This window comes from Chelonia mydas, chromosome 6, assembly GCF_015237465.2.
Source record: "Chelonia mydas isolate rCheMyd1 chromosome 6, rCheMyd1.pri.v2, whole genome shotgun sequence".
In the NCBI taxonomy this organism is placed as follows: domain Eukaryota; kingdom Metazoa; phylum Chordata; order Testudines; family Cheloniidae; genus Chelonia; species Chelonia mydas.
In genome coordinates this window covers 75,681,370-75,698,194 of record NC_051246.2, presented here as the reverse complement: position 1 = coordinate 75,698,194, position 16,825 = coordinate 75,681,370, and the positions used below count along the sequence as shown (strand labels likewise).

At 39.7% G+C, this 16,825-nt stretch overlaps 1 protein-coding gene and 1 long non-coding RNA gene across 8 annotated transcripts in view; one reads left to right on the top strand and one right to left on the bottom strand.

Moving 5' to 3' along the window:
- Nucleotides 1–16,825, top strand: part of LOC114021671 — an 89,469-nt gene that overhangs the window by 11,439 nt on the left and 61,205 nt on the right. The window contains exons 2-3 of one of the 6 annotated variants that reach the window (XR_006291417.1): nucleotides 3,589–3,663; nucleotides 8,554–8,706. The exons of 4 other annotated variants lie outside the window; for them this stretch is intronic. This is a non-coding gene — a long non-coding RNA (uncharacterized LOC114021671). The remainder of the gene's footprint in view (nucleotides 1–3,588; nucleotides 3,664–8,553; nucleotides 8,707–16,825) is intronic. One more of the 6 variants, XR_006291416.1, reaches the window with a different exon arrangement.
- The window catches only part of KATNBL1 (katanin regulatory subunit B1 like 1), a 51,708-nt gene continuing 48,002 nt past the window's right edge, over nucleotides 13,120–16,825 (bottom strand). For both annotated transcript variants that reach the window (XM_027831476.3, XM_043548097.1), the window contains exon 10: nucleotides 13,120–16,285. In XM_027831476.3, coding sequence (XP_027687277.1) covers nucleotides 16,253–16,285 — 33 coding nt within the window. In that variant the 3' untranslated portion in view covers nucleotides 13,120–16,252. The remainder of the gene's footprint in view (nucleotides 16,286–16,825) is intronic.

The following is a 16,825-nucleotide window of genomic DNA, read 5'->3' as shown; positions in this document are numbered from 1 at the left end:
CCCAGATACCCTTGGAGCGGAGGGAAATTGTGAGTGTGGGCGGGAGGAAGGTCACCGTGTGGAGGGACACCGGAGCACAAATGTCGGCTATCCATGCTTCCTTAGTGGACCCCAATTTAATCAACCCAGAGATCCAAGTGACGATTCAACCTTTCAAGTCCAACTCTTTCAATTTGCCTACAGCCAAGTTGCCTGTCCAGTACAAGGGCTGGTCAGGAATGTGGACTTTTGCAGTCTATGATGATTATCCCATCCCCGTGCTGTTGCGGGAAGACTTGGCCAATCATGTGAAGCGAGCCAAGAGGGTGGGAATGGTCACCTGCAGCCAGGCTAAACCAGCTGTCACGCCTAGCTCTGTTCCGGAAACTTCTACCAGGACCCGGTCAGAGGTGATGGACCCGGACCGCAGGCCAATGTCTGCAACAGCAATAGTGGATCCAGTCCCAGAGACCCAGACAGAGCCAGTCCCGGAACCGGCGGAACAACTAGCACCAGACCCATTGCCAGCACTGAACCCGGTACTTGCAACCCCAACACCAGAGGGCCCCACCGAACCTGAACCGGCAGCAGCCAATAACCCTACACAAGAGGCTTAGCCGGAGCCTGAACTCCAACATAGTGCCCCAGTGGAGAGCGGTTCACAGTCAACGGAAACAGCCCCATCCCCTACATCGCTTCCAGAGGGACCAAGCATAGGTCCACAATCCAATGAGGAACTGATGTCTCCAGCATCAGGGGAACAGGAAGCAGATGAAAGCCTCCAGAGAGCTTGGACGATGGCACGGAGCAACCCACCGCCTCTCAGCTCTTCTAATCGATCCAGGTTTGTTGTAGAAAGAGGACTTTTATACAAGGAAACTCTTTCTGGTGGACACCAGGAAGACTGGCATCCTCAGAGACAGTTAGTAGTTCCAACTAAGTACTGGGTCAAGCTCTTAAGCTTAGCCCACGATCATCCTAGTGGCCATGCTGGGGTGAACAGGACCAAAGACTGTTTGGGGAGGTCATTCCACTAGGAGGGAATGGGCAAGGATGTTTCTACCTATGTCCGGTCTTGTGAGGTATGCCAAAGAGTGGGAAAACCCCAAGACCAGGTCAAAGCCCCTCTCCAGCCACTCACCATCATTGAAGTTCCATTTCAGCGAGTAGCTGTGGATATTCTGGGTCCTTTTCTGAAAAAGACACCCAAAGGAAAGCAGTACATACTGACTTTCATGGATTTTGCCACCCGATGGCCGGAAGCAGTAGCTCTAAGCAACACCAGGGCTAAAAGTGTGTGCCAGGCACTAGCAGACATTTTTGCCAGGGTAGGTTGGCCCTCCGACATCCTCACAGATGCAGGAACTGATTTCCTGGCAGGAACTATGGAAAGCCTTTGGGAAGCTCATGGGGTAAATCACTTGGTTGCCATTCCTTACCATCATCAAACAAATGGCATGGTGGAGAAGTTTAATGGAACTTTGGGGGCCATGATACGTAAATTCGTAAATGAGCACTCCAATGATTGGGACCTAGTGTTCCAGCAGTTGCTCTTTGCCTACAGAGCTGTACCACATTCAAGTTTAGGGTTTTCCCCATTTGAACTTGTATATGGCTGCGAGGTTAAGGGGCCGTTACAGTTGGTGAAGCAGCAATGGGAGGGATTTACACCTTCTCCAGGAACTAACATTCTGGACTTTGTAACCAACCTACAAAACACCCTCCGAACATCTCTAGCCCTTGCTAAAGAAAACCTACAGGATGCTCAAAAAGAGCAAAAAGCCTGGTATGATAAACATGCCAAAGAGCGTTCCTTCAAAGTAGGGGACCAGGTCATGGTCTTAAAAGTGCTCTAGGCCCATAAAATGGAAGCGTCGTGGGAAGGGCCATTCACGGTCCAGGAGCGCCTGGGAGCTGTTAATTATCTCATAGCATTCCCCGCCTCCAACCGAAAGCCTAAGGTATACCATATTAATTCTCTAAAGCCCTTTTATTCCAGAGAATTAAAAGTTTGTCAGTTTACAGCCCAGGGAGGAGATGACGCTGAGTGGCCTGAAGGTGTCTACTACGAAGGGAAAAGTGCTGGTGGCGTGGAAGAGGTGAACCTCTCCATGACCCTTGGGCGTATGCAGCGACAGCAGATCCAGGAGCTGTGCACTAGCTACACACCGACGTTCTCAGCGACCCCAGGACTGACTGAACGGGCATACCACTCCATTGACACAGGTAATGCTCACCCAATTAAAGTCCAACCTTACTGGGTGTCTCCTCAAGCTAAAACTGCTATAGAACGGGAGATCCAGAATATGTTACAGATGGGTGTAATCCGCCCCTCTGGCAGTGCATGGGCATCTCCAGTGGTTCTAGTTCCCAAACCCCATGGGGAGATACGTTTTTGCATGGACTACCATAAGCTAAATGCTGTAACTCGCCCCGACAACTATCCAATGTCACGCACAGATGAACTATTAGAGAAACTGGGATGGGCCCAGTTCATCTCTACCTTGGACTTAACCAAGGGATACTGGCAGGTACTGCTAGATGAATCCGCCAAGGAAATGTCAGCCTTCACCACCCATGTCGGGCTGTATGAATTTAATATACTCCCTTTCGGGCTGTGGAATGCACCCGCCACCTTCCAAAGACTTGTAGATGGTCTCCTAGCGGGATTAGGAGAATATGCAGTCACCTACCTTGACGATGTGGCCATATTTTCGGATTCCTGGGCAGAACACGTGGAACATCTACAAAAACTCTTCGAGCGCATAAGGGAGGCAGGACTAACTGTTAGGGCTAAGAAGTGTCAAATAGGCCTAAACAGAGTGACTTACCTTGGACACCAGGTGGGTCAAGGAACTATCAACCCCCTACAGGCCAAAGTGGATGCTATCCAAAAGTGGCCTGTCCCAGAGTCAAAGAAACAGGTTCAATCCTTCTTAGGCTTGGCCGATTATTACAGACGATTTGTACCGCAATACAGCCAAATCGCCGCCCCACTGACAGACCTAACCAAAAAGAAACAGCCAAATGCCATTCAGTGGACCGAAGAGTGTCAGAAGGCCTTTAACCAGCTTAAAGCGACACTCATGTCTGACCCTGTGCTAAGGGCCCCAGATTTTGACAAACCGTTCCTAGTAACCACAGATGCATCCGAGCGTGGTGTGGGAGCAGTTTTAATGCAGGAAGGACCGGATCAAGAATTCCACCCTTTAGTGTTTCTCAGCAAGAAGCTGTCTGAGAAGGAAAGCAACTGGTCAGTCAGTGAAAAAGAATGTTACGTCATTGTCTACGCTCTGGAAAGCTATGTCCATATGTTTGGGGACGGCGTTTCCACCTGCAAACCGACCAGGCTGCGCTACAGTGGCTTCATATCGCCACGGGAAATAACAAAAAACTTATTCGGTGGAGTTTAGCTCTCCAAGATTTTGATTTCGACATCCAACACATCTCAGGAGCTTCTAACAAAGTGACTGATGCACTCTCCCGTGAAAGTTTCCCAGAATCAACTGATTAAAATCGTCCTTGAGATGTGGAAAATATTGTTAGTTTTTATATACTTGGTAGTATATTTAGAGGTGCATGTGTCTTATTAACTCTGTTTTTTCCTAGAACTACAGACCCATTGTTATCCTTGGCTTTGTTTAGATGTCTTCTGTTCCTCCTGTAGGACAGGTTCTTAGACAGGTGAGATATACAACCTAATTGCTAGTGGTGGGAATTTATCAGCCACTTTCTGCTTGGAATCTAACTCTTGCAATAGGACTAATTGTTTGACAGTCTCTGTGTTATATTCTGTGTCCCAGTTTTCTGGTGTATAGTTGTTTTGCAACTACTGTGAAGTGAATTGTCTTTGGCTAAAGAAATTTGTTAGATTTTGGCCCTAAGGTTTTGTTAATCGTTCTGCCCATAGTCTTTGAACCGTTGATCTCAATGTGGCATTGTGAAGTGTATTGTGACAGTCTAACAATGCTAAGTATTGATTGCCAGGGTTTTGTAAAAATCAATTTATCGTGTGGACTTTTCAGCTAACCAAATTGTCTGTGAATAGCAAGGGCTTGACTTGATGTGCCTGAACTGGTAGGTTGAAGACAATTGCTGAAATGAGCTACTGTTGTGTATTATGGGCCATTATCTATTATTAATACATCTGGAATCCAATGGCAAATGAACTAATTTACTATGTGTTATTATTACATTGCTACTCAATGTGTTGGACAACAGCTTTAAAATGGGACTAGTAATCTGTCTTGTTTAATTCAGATAGACATCTGTGACAAACTTGGACCAAGGGTTCCTTCTGCATTCTGTTCCTTCTAATTTATTGCAGATTTTGCACTTGGAAACTTTATCTGTGGTCGACGCATACATGCCTGGCCAGAACTGTTCATCTTGTGATGTGTTCTTGTATTTCTCAATATCCAGATGGGCACTGTGGATTAAATTTAGCATTTCTGATTTTATGTTGTGTGGTATTAAGATACAGTGTTCCAGGATCCCATCATATGCACCAGTTTCATTTCCAGAGCCCCAATAACATTTTATGCTTGGAGGTACCTGGACTTTCTCAATTGGCCATCCATCTAGGATTACTCTTTCAAGCTATTGTAAAATTGGGTCACTCTATATTTTTAATAGGAGCTTGTCAAATTTTGTTTTAGAAATAAGTAGTGCTTGCGTCATATTCAAACTCCACTTTTTTAGCTACTTGTTTCCACTATATATAAATGTACTTGAAAGCTGGTTCACCATAAGAAGTTCTTTTTGGTCCTCTGGTTCCATTAAAGTCAGTGGGAGTTTTACCATTCACTTCAATGTGGTCAGGATTTCACTCTTGTATTTCACATTTAACTTTTGCAATTTCATACTAATTTTCCAGATGGTAGGTAGTCCTGAGAGCTGTAACATCTGTTTGATCATCTGCATTTGGAGACTTCACCCAAGAGCCTTCCTGTTCACTATTTCAAACTTTATTAAGTGGTATCTGCCTTTATACAGACATATCAATGTAGCTTTCCCCGGAGGGCTCATTTTGTGCCAACTGTACAAAATGAGTAGTTTTCAGTTTTAACACTGAGTAGTTTCTACTAACTTTGTATTTGCACTCAGCTTCAGTGTGTCTTTTGGAATTTAATTTTTGTTAATGCATTTCCAGTGTCACAAAACAGTCTGTTATAAAGTCTTGCTTTGTAAATTTATGGTGCAGCCTCATTACATACGGGCCAGGAATTCATGAGTTTTAATCCTGGTCCTGCCACAGACTTCCTCTGAGACCTTCATTTGACTTCTCTAGGTCTCGGTTTCCCCGGCTGTTAAATTAAATTAGTCTAATAATACTTATCTATTGTTCAAGGGTGTTGTGAGAATTAATTTTTAGTTTGTACAGTAGTTTAAAAAAATCTAAAGGGCTAAGAGTTATTCAAACAGGACAAGGACATTGCAGAGAAGCTAAAAGGTAACTTTGTATGGGTTTTCACCACAGAAGGATGGGGAGATCACTACTTCAGAGATATTCTTTGCAAGTAATAAAGATGAGGCACTGTCAGAGACTGTATTGTCAAAAAAAGAGATGTTGGAACAAAGTGATAATTTCAGTTACAGTAGTCAGGACTGGATGGTGTTCATGCAAGAGTTCTGAAAAAAACCTTAGAATGAAGTGGCTGTACTGCTAATTAAAATATGTAATCTATCATTAAAACCAGCTACTATACTGGAGGGCTGGAGAGTAACCAGTACTGTACCTCTTTTTTTTTAAAAAAAAAAGTTTCTACAGGTTGTATTGGGAACTACAGACCAGACTTTACTTCAATATCAGATAAAGCAGTTGAAAAAAAATTAAGGATAGATTTGTAATTCATCTAGGTGAATATAATATGACAAAGACAAATTAGCACAGCTTCTGGGAAGGAAAATCATGTGTGCAACCTATTATAGTTGTTTGAAGGTATCAGCAAAACTGTAAATAAAGAACGGGTGAAAACAGTTTACATGGACTTTCAAAAAAAGTCTTTTATAAAGACCCTCAAAAGAAGTTACAAGGACATTAAGTATTCCCAGAGTGAAAGGGAAGTTCTGTCTTGGTTTAGAAAGAGTGGAAAGCAAAGACTAGGAATAAATGGTCAGTTTCCATAATAGAAGGTGGATTATTAGTGGATTGCCGCAAGGCTCTTTATTGGACGGGGCTTATTACCTGGAAGGTGGTGGTGGTGGTGTGTGTGTTTGTGAATGAACTGGCAAATTTTGTGAATGATACAAAATTACTTTATTTAGTCAAATCAAGATAATCTTTTGATAATCTTCAAATGCATCTAACAAAGGTAGACCGGCAATACAACAGCTGACATTCATCGCAGACAAATGCTTAGTAATGCATATGGGAAAGAACAATCTGAAGTACTCAGACAGCTTGTTGTCTTCACTGCTATAGTTGCAGAGCCATATGGTACCAAAGTACCAGGCCTAGCTATGATGACTGCATCAGTGGAAATTCATTATTGTTGGAATCTCAGGTATGGTCTCCTAATGGACACTGGCACAATGTTGCTTGACCAGAAGGTTGAGGAAAGACAAGAATAAGTGAAGGGAATGACTGGAGACACAAGGGAATAAGAAGACAGGAATGAGGTGAGGGAAGTCTGGGCTGAAAACATCCTCCATATCATATTAGCAGATAAGTCAAAAAACACCTACTGAACTCCAAAATGTGGCATTATCAGCACAGTGAACTAGGTAACTAGGGGGAAAAATAGATAGTTGAAAGTAGTATTCAAAATTCTGGGCATTATTTTTAGTTAAACAATTTTTAGTTAAACAATAAGTAAAAATGTTGCTCAAGAACTGTATTGTTGAAGAGTATTACACACACCCACACCTTTCTCTTTAGATAAGACAATTTATAAAACACAAAACAATCCTAAGTAAACATTCAGGAATAACGTTCATCCTGTCAGTTTGCTGTATGCATGCCTCTAGTGTTGATGCATGAGGAATACATGTCAGGAGAACATAAAATGACTAATGAACACACACCACTTCCTTTTGTTATTTACATAAACTACAGGCCTTTAAATTTTTAGAACATGATAGAGTTTTGATTTGTAGCCATGTGGTGGGACTTCTGAGATATTAAGGCATCATTCTGGACACCAGGAATGCCACTTCTAAAAGCATTTTTTTCTCATTTGGGTGAATGACAAAGTTTGGTTGGAAGTTTGGAACTGAGCTGAGCAGGTGTGCTCCAGCTCAGAGTGGCGGAAGAATATGGAGTGGGAGGAATTTGGGCTGCCTTGTAAGCCTGGAGGAAAGAAAGACTGGAGTCTTAGGTTGCACAATTCTTACCAAATATCACATGAACTGCATCCACCCTTCTGATTTATATCAGATCCTAGTCCTGTCTTGTGAGCATAACTGGATTACTTGCATGAGTTAGTATATAAGGATTGTAGGGCAGCATGTAGAATTTTTGCTGTGATAATGGAGAATCTGAGGTGCATGGCTGAAGATCCTAAAGAGAGATGGGGTGGGGACAGCAGCAGAGGGTAAGAGTGAATGAAAGTTGGTGATGGAATCATAACTGATACAGTTTTTGGGTTCCAGGTTTTTGAGTTAACCTCCACATTTCCGGATTTGCATGGTGTGTGTGTTTTTTAAAGTAACTACAACATTCTAATAATGGTTTTGGGAAATAGTAGATATCAATTTACAACCTTAACTTTATCTTATTGAAGGTAGGGTTTGTGTGTGTGACAATATATAGTGTATATGAAATAGACAAACATGTAAGTGATGGAGGAAGTATAGGCCTGGTTGTCAAAAGGGCTGAACATCCCCAATTCTTATTTAAGTGAAAGAAAGCTGTGGGTGCTTAGCACTTCTTAAAAAAAAAAAAAAAATCAGCTCATAGATATGACTTACTCTCGTAGCTGTGGAGGAGGGTAAAATGCTGTAAGAACAAAACACCATTGTCAAAAGTATAGTATTCTAAATATTGGCCTGGTTAATTGTATGGAATCCTGAAAAGTCACTGTGAAGAATAAAGGAGTGCTCTGTATTATTTTTTATGAACATGAAGTTTAGCTGCTTGATATTATCTTGTTTGACTGCAAGGAGTTAAATCAAAGGATGCGGCTGGGGGAGATAAGATAGTAAACAAAACAATGGCAAAGATATGGTACCACCAGAGAGAATACCAAGAGTCCTTGAGGAAACAATAAGAGAGCTATTAAGTGGAGAATGTGCCCCTACCTGGCCCAAATCTAGGCTCAAAGGGGATACTCCCCAGCCTAGGGAGAAAGTGGGGCCACTGCAAGCCGTGATTGGCTGAACCTGTGGACGCGGCAGGTAAACAAACTGCCTGGCCCACCAGGGGCTTTCCCTACACAAGTGGCAGAACAAGTATGGGAACCACGGGGATAAAGTGTAGGTAAGAAACAGATGTACAGGCCTTTTAAAAATCCCCTTTCCCAGGTTGCTATGTACCATTGGGTAAACAAACAATACATTTGTTTTGATAAAACTGTTTTGAGTCTCTCTACTCTGGTGCTGGGTATAGACTCCCCAAAAGTAGTTTTCTTGCAGGTGCCAAATGTGTTTACATGATGGTGGAGAAACATGGGGGCTGTAGAGAGATTGAACTACAGGGTGCCATGGTTCAGAGGTGGAAGAAGCGAGGCCGATTACCTGAAGAATGCATTCAAGAGACTAAAAGGGGTCTAAAGTGCAGTCCACCTGGTAATTTCCTCAGTCACATTTTGTTTGTTCTTCAGAATTCAATGAGTGTTTTAACAGCCATAATGGATGCTTGCCATTCCTAATAGTGTTGATATGAAGCCTCCTCTCCATTTCTGGGTGAATCTGACATACGTACAGTACTTAGTAACTCATACTGGCTCAAGTTATAGATTAAATGTGAAACCTGAATTGCTTCTCTGCTTAGGATAAGTCAGAGCCTTATATTTTAACAAGTAGCTCAGACCTGTTAACAGTAACTAAGCTTGTTAATGCCTTTGTATGAATTTTATTATCAGCAGACATGCAAAGAACTGATTTTTTCTTGGTCTCCATTCCCTCTTCACATTTAGATATTCACAGAGTGCAGTGAATATCTGACAAAGTAACTCCATTTTTTTCATTCATTGGAGCAGTCCAACAGGCCACTGCAGTTGGGTCTACTCTGACCCCGCACCCTATTCGTGATGGAGTCCCTTACCATTCCCCTTTCTAACCCACACAATCTACCTTCGAGGAAGATATGGCTGTAGCTAAAGGCTTGTCTACGCTACCCGCCGGAACCTCCCATGTGGCTGAAGTCTATAATGTCTTTTGCAGACTTACGGAACATTTCAGAGTTATAGACAACCTCTATTCCCAAGGTATCCATAACTCTGAGGTTCTACTGTATTAAACTTTTAATCCACTTTTAACTTTTAGGAACCCCCAGAACGCCGGTACCACTAGGCACACGTCTATTGTGCCTAATTGGAAATCCAGCCCTGCTACAGCATGAATCTAAATCTCATAGACTTCGGAAAGGCTGCTGATCTTTGAAGTGATTACAGCAACCCTTTCTAAAACTATTTGTTTCACTTTTGCTGGTTATGTTTTTGTAATAAGCTTTATAAATACATATTTAAAGGGGTATTGTCAACTTAAAAAATCACATCTGCCCATTGTTAAAGCCTATTACAATTCCTACAATTCTCTGTTTGATTTTTTTTTTGAAAGTGGATTACTTTGCACATTTGACAACTCTCTGTTGGATTCCTCAGTTGGTTACATAAGTCTTTCAGACAGCAATACAAAAGAAAAACACATTTTAAAACCCACAAAAATTGGCCGGAGCATTCAGGCGCAGGTATGGTACCCGCAAACAATTTAAACTTTTTAAAAGGAGTAAATTTCAAGATTTTTAAGGTACATGATACTTTAAAATGACTTGTAAACAATTTAAAAAATGACAGCAGGGTGTGCGCTTAGTCTAATAGTCACACACCTACAGTGGAAGACTTAGAACATGGCATTAACTTGAGTTTTGTACTCACTTTAATTATTGCACAATACCCATGCAGCTTATGTCTCATTGCTTAAATTATACTACTCAGCTTTAAAGAATAGAATGTTAGTAATTTCAATACACTTCACTTTTTTTGCTAATTCATCACAATTACATGTAGAAATCAACAGCTCCCCTTCCCCCTTCACAGGATAGACAAAAGACAGTGTTAAAGAAACAGAGTACTAGGAAAACGTAAAGCAGGCCTATTTGCAAAACAAAACAAAAAAAACCCACTTAAGACACAATTGCTGGAAAGAAAAAGTACATGCAAGCCATTCTTACTATGCAGGAAAAAAAAAAAGTGTGTTTTAAAATGGGATTACAGCCAGTGGTCCATCTGCCCTAGAGTGTTAGCAGTTGAGCTGAGCCAGTGAACTGTATGAAATCTTTAACACATTTCTTCCAAGTAGACAGAACCCAAAATGGCACAGATCAGAACAGTTGTGTGATCTGCATAGTATCTGCATAAAGAGGTGTTACTAAAAACACAAAAGCTACAAGAACACTGCTGCTAGTGCAACAAAAATATTCTGTCAAAACATTAAATACAATTTAAAACTAGAATTACTGTGAATAAAATGCTAATGCCCTTTTCATCTGAATTAGAAATTTTCATCTTCAGAATGCTTTGAAAATATTACCTGCTTAAATCTTTGCAAACACCCTGTGCTATCAGCCTACAGTATGATCTCCATTTTACATGGGAGGAAAATGAGGCGGAGGTTAAAAGTGACATTGCCCAAAGCAAGACCGTGTCAGAGCCTGGTTTAGAACTCCCAAATTTCTGTCGTGCAGAGGTATTCTCAAAACACAGGAACACACCTCCCTGTTTCAAGCGTTCAAGTCTGGTGCGCAGAAGCAGCCCTGAATGCCCACTGCAACGTTAGTTAATGTTTGAATATTTTACATAAATATATTTGTGGGTTTATTGGAATTAATTTCTAAACTACAAATGTAGTTGGTCTCTAACTACGGTTTCTGGGATTTTTTTTTCTCCATAGGATTTTCATTTCCTCACTTTTTAGCCACTCAAATGCAATATCCTTACAGACTGCACAAACTAACTGCATTAAATGGGCGTTGAATATTGCATGTATGGATCTTGTGGTGTCACAGAACTTGCATCCTAGGGTTGAGGCTTCAGATGGAGGAGACGAGACATGCAAATTAACAGCAGTTATTCTTGTATAATTGTTTAAACTAAACATCTTGTAGAATATCAAAGGTAGATTTTGTGGGGAGGGATTTAATAGTGTTAAGTACTATGGCAAATAATTTTCTCAAATGTATATTTAAAAGATCCATGTTAATTTAAAATGAGAAATTCTGGTGGAGCAGGCACCATCTTTTTTCTGTGTGTATGAAGTGCCTAGCACAATCGGGTCGTAGGCCATGACTAGGTCTCCTAAGCATTATGGCAATATAGAGAACAGTATAGAACAAGAATCTTTCTAATCCAAAAAACAGGGACCATATGAGCTTTGGCAGTCTAAGTATTCCCCTGGTACTCTGCTAATGTACCCGCAGCTGTTATCGAGAACAGCTTCTACGTTTGAGAGATAATTTAGTCTCCCTGTCCATGCAGTCCTTGTTCTTTGCCAAGCCTGCCAAAACAGGTGCAATTTCTGAAGTAGTTTTTATGATGTGCATACCTGTTCACTAGGAAGCTAACCAAGATATCCCACAACTGTTAGGTTCTTCACCGTGGGGGAAGCTTTAAGCTAGATTTGAAGAACTCTTATACAGAAGTTGGAGCAGTTTTACAACAGTGGTCTAATTTGCATGTTTCTGTATTTTTACCTATTGAGTCAATTTTTGACAAGAGTATCTAGTAATCTAGTTTGTGTATTTATTAATAACTGGATATAAAAATACAGAAACAAATATACTATAGCTACTACACTCCCAAACTTTCTACCTTTGATATTAGAGTTGAGAGTTTGGACACCCTCACATGTTGTCAGAATAAAATGCAGGCCTCTTTTAGATACATGTGGTGTGAAGCAAAGCTGCAATCTTGGGCTCTTAATCACTACCACAACAGAGCAAGTGAATCTTTTCTGATCATTACTCTTTTGTTCTTGAGGCTCATCTTTTTCTATGAATAGTGCAATACCAAATCAATAGGAATGCAGCTTATAGAATGGAAAAGAGCTATCAGAAGGGGGCAACAGTCTAGTTAAAACACTCAGCCTCGTAAACACACTCCTGGAGAAATCAGTCTGTTATGTTTTGGGATACCAAAACCACAGGAAAAATATTTTATCTATGATATTAGGAAGACGTAAGCTACAGAATCTACCCTTTGAGTTAAGGGTTTTCCACTTCTAGATGGTTACTATTTTAATTGCTATTTAGGAAAAGGTATGTTCACTTAGCTCCTTCAAAATGAGTTATACAGCATCAGTAAAGCACTCTTTTGTGTCCACTTTGGCCTTTTCCAAGTTCAGTCATCAGCAAAGTATTAGTAGAACTTAGACATGAATTCGTATACCAACAGTTTAAATTGGTTCTTTGAGAGGTTGCTTTTGCACAGTTCAAAGTTTGCCTGAGGGCTTCTCCATCTTCAGTTTAGGGAACAAGCAAGCTGTTTTGCAATTCATGTCAAAACTCTTACTAAGATAGCCTCAAGCCCTTTCTGTGAACGTTGGAGTGAAAGAACATTCTCCAATGTGAAGTCTCGTTTTTCAGACCTCATTAATTTCATATCAAGGGATGTAATATAAAGAACATATCTGTGTGAGAGCCTTAATCCTCAAGTAGATACATGCTTTTGTCACATGAACTCCAAAACTTTAATCCAGCACTTGCAAAGTTTTCTCCTCAGTGAATCTTGTATGTAAAGCAAGTGTATGAAGGTCTAAAACATTAAAGAAGTGAAAGGACAAAAGCTCACTATTTCTTTTTACCAGCTGCAGTTCACCTTGAGTAACTACTATGAGTAAAAAGATGTCAGGGGAAAGAAATGGCACAATAATGAGTCTTCCAGTTGACCAATAAGTATCAACTGCGGGCAATAGAGAGTGGGGGGGAGTTTCTTTTCTCACTGAATTATTCATTGGTCCAGTAATGACTCTTGAACAGATAAATTAAGACAGTCACTACACAAGGATTTTATAAGTTTATACAGATTCTGACATCTTTACTCATTGTATCACTTTTTTGACTTGACATTAAACACAGTACATTCCATTATAGCACAACCCATTCCCAGCCAGTTGTGAAAAGCAAATAGTAGGCAGCAGACACTTCCAACTAAGCTGCTCCTCCCCCACTTTTTTTTTTTTTTTTTTTTTTACACACATTTAACTAGTAAAGCAGTCTATATATATTTATTTTGCTGGATTGATAAATGAAGCTTTGGTTAGAATTCTGTTGATACCAATGACCAAGAATTTTGTTCATTTCACAGTCCAGTAGCTCCCTACCAGTCAAATTAAGATATGCTCTCATTCAGATAAGGCAGGGATGTGAAAGACACTGCATTTTTAATACTGTACTCTCTTATAAATGCCACAGAAACAGAACTTATGGTGGAAAGACATACATCGTTTACAAATCATTTGCCTAAGTTGGTTCTCCAGACAAGTCTTATCTTTACTGCTGGCACAAGGGATACAAGAGACAACCACTGTCCTCTTAACTAATCTGGTGAGACTAATGACCATCTGCAACATTCATTTGGAACCAATGCCTTTGTTACTATAGTCAAGCTGGATACTGACTAAAAGATGTGCATTTTACTTATAGTAATTATTCTAGTCACCCTCTGAAAGGCTTCCATTTATTGAGGTTGATTTTCTTTCTTGCCACCAAATCTAGGAGAAAACCTGGCAGTTTTAATCTCTTTTAGAGCCCACTAACTTTGCAGAGTGATTCAAAAACTCTTACAATTGCACGTCAAAACAAAAATCAAAAGGAAGGAATTTCAAGATCATCTTTATGCATAATAGAGGAGCAGTAAGGGGCGTGAGAACATCTTTACTTTACAGTGTCTCTAAGAATTTGTTCTATAATACCAGTTAAGACACTGAAAAGTGACTAGTTTTCGCAGGAAATTTGGTTTCAAAATTACATGAGCATGAATTACAGTTCTTGATAAACTTCTATAGATGGCACTCAATTCTTCTAGTGAAAGGAGAACTTTGGTTCAAATTAACTTTTTAATTCTATTAGTTACAGTAATCTGAATAAATTACAAAAGCTTATTAGCGAAGAAAATCCAACTAAGGTCTACTTTAGAAATAACATCTCATAAGAAAAAGATCATTGGATGATGTCAACAGGTAAATGCAACTTCCACAATTATATCTGAAGTTGTCCTAGAGCAATGTCAAGTTTGGGAGCTGCTCTAAATCTCTTGTTCCTTAGGATGATCGTGTTGTTGAGATGTTCAGAGCCTTTGGCGGATTAAAGGGTATTTACCTATACAAAGATAAACATCAGATTGAGAAGACGCTTTTCTACTTAGCCCTCAAAAGTTAGTGATTATGATCATGCAAAATTAATCTCAAAATGAAGTAATACTCTAGAGCCTTACGCTTCCCACAGTGAAAATTTATACTCTAGTCGTTTTATTTGCAAAGCAGAGGGGCCCCTATCCATGTAGGGGAAGAAAAAAGGCTGGAAATAGACCCTTCTGTGCAGAGTTGCAAAAGCACACCTATTAAGCTACTACAGTAATTATAATTGCTGATTTAAGCATGAAGACAACTTCCATAATATTTTTAATTCAAAAACAATGTAGTCATTGGCTGGGTACATGCTACAGATCTACATTTCAGCTTCTGTTTTAAGTGCACAGTTGGCACTTCACAGAATTTCATTTGGACAAGCATGGTCACTCGTTTCAAAATAGAAGAGAAAGTTGCCAGTCTAAAACCCCCAAGATTTTCCATAGCTGTTAAGTTATAGCGGTTAAACGAAAATATCAAAATCAGTAAGACAAAATATAGCTGTAAACTGTGCTACTGAATTTGTTCCATTGTGGATCCATTTAGATTTAAGGTAGCTTGAATTTATCTTAATTAATCAGGGAAAAAACCAGACTTTTAACAACTAATTTTGTAAAAGCCATGTGTTAACTTTTGTTAGAGGAGGTAGCCTATAAGTTGTTAGATCTGAAAAAATACAGGTCTATTCTGGCTGTAAACATTTCTAGAGCAGTAGATATAAATATCCATAATAAAAAGTAGTGTGGAAAAAGTTGTTCTAGGAAAAAAGAAAACAGGTAAAATTATCTAAGCTTCAAAAGGAAAAACAATAGAAACATTTAGTACATTTACTCATCTGTGTAGTTTAAATGATATAGAACTGAAGATTAATATATTACAAATCCACATACAATAAAAAAAAGTGTTAGCTGTATAAATTCACTAGTCTGTTGACATTTGTAATAAGCATTTATCCAAACAAATTCAGGTATTTTTATATGCTAATTATGTCATACGCATCTGACGATTCTCCAAAGAACAGATATAGTGGAAACATTGATTTGATTTAAAAAAAAAAAAAAATGTGCAAATGCTTCACAAGTGAGTTTTACACAGTGTGAACCCCTGATTTTTAGAGCAGTTTTTCATCATGTCTTGATTTGTTGATTCTAATCGATATATTTTGTATCTTAATAAATTGGCTTTTTCGAACATCAGTAATTAAGGCATCTTGCTGTATACAGTTTCTTAATAGTGCAAACAAAAACCATCTTTAATAGTTTGATTAAAACAAGATACTAAAACATTTCAAAGTTTTTTCAACGTAACTGGAAAATAGCTGCACATTTTAACTTTTCTTGTGAAACAGTTTAAAACCTTCTTATGGCGGCGATTGGTCTTGTTGGTTCCTTATAACTGGTTCTGCAGTTTTGTCTTCGTGATGGTAGAATTTATATTCCTTTATGCAATATTGCAGTGCAACACAGCAGCACTTAAAATGACTTTACCAAGTAACTGAACAAATCCCAAATACAGCAAAGGCATATAGTTTTCATAGTGCACTTTCACCTCATTGAAGTAAAAGCTGCTCCTATTAGGCATTTTTCCACTTCAATGTGAAGTAGATTGTTAGGATTTTGTTAGTGGTTTCATTAAACAGTTTTTGAAAGTCCATTCCTCTTCTGCCAACAGTTCTTAGAAGAGATATATTTTGGAAATAGTGTATAAATCCAGGGATATTTAAAAGGATTATTTAGCCAGATATGCACTCCCCAGTTCTCCAAGCATCTCAGTGTAGCTGTAATAGATAAGCACCTACATCCTGAAAAGGAGAAAGAAGAAAAAAAGTTAGTCACATTAATTCAATGCTGAAATAAAGAATGCATAAGGTAGGATGCATATTGTAATCATTTCAAAGTATACTACAAAGATATTGTAATTTGCACTGCAGTAGTGCCTAAGAGCTCTAGTCATGGACCAGGAGCCCTTTGCGCAAGGTGCTGTACAAACACAGAACAAGTAAAAGCAAGGCTCCAGTTTATGTAAAGTACAGGCAGGACCCTGTCTGCTGAAAAGCACATTGGGACCAAATTCCACAGCAACATCAATGTGGTCTATTTCCCTTCTCCCCCATGCACACTCACATCTATGGCACATAGCTGAAAATACTCATGATGTAAAATTACTAGACTATTTTCAACAATATTTTTCTTCTTCTGCTATGCTCTCCAGGCATCCTAGCTCCACTCCCTGGGTGTCTGCTCCCCAGTGTTGTACAGGTGGGCTAAGAACTTCCTTCTCCCCGCACATGGCACAGAAACGGGGCGTGTTTGTAGCCAGCTTCAATAGCTGATCTCTGGAC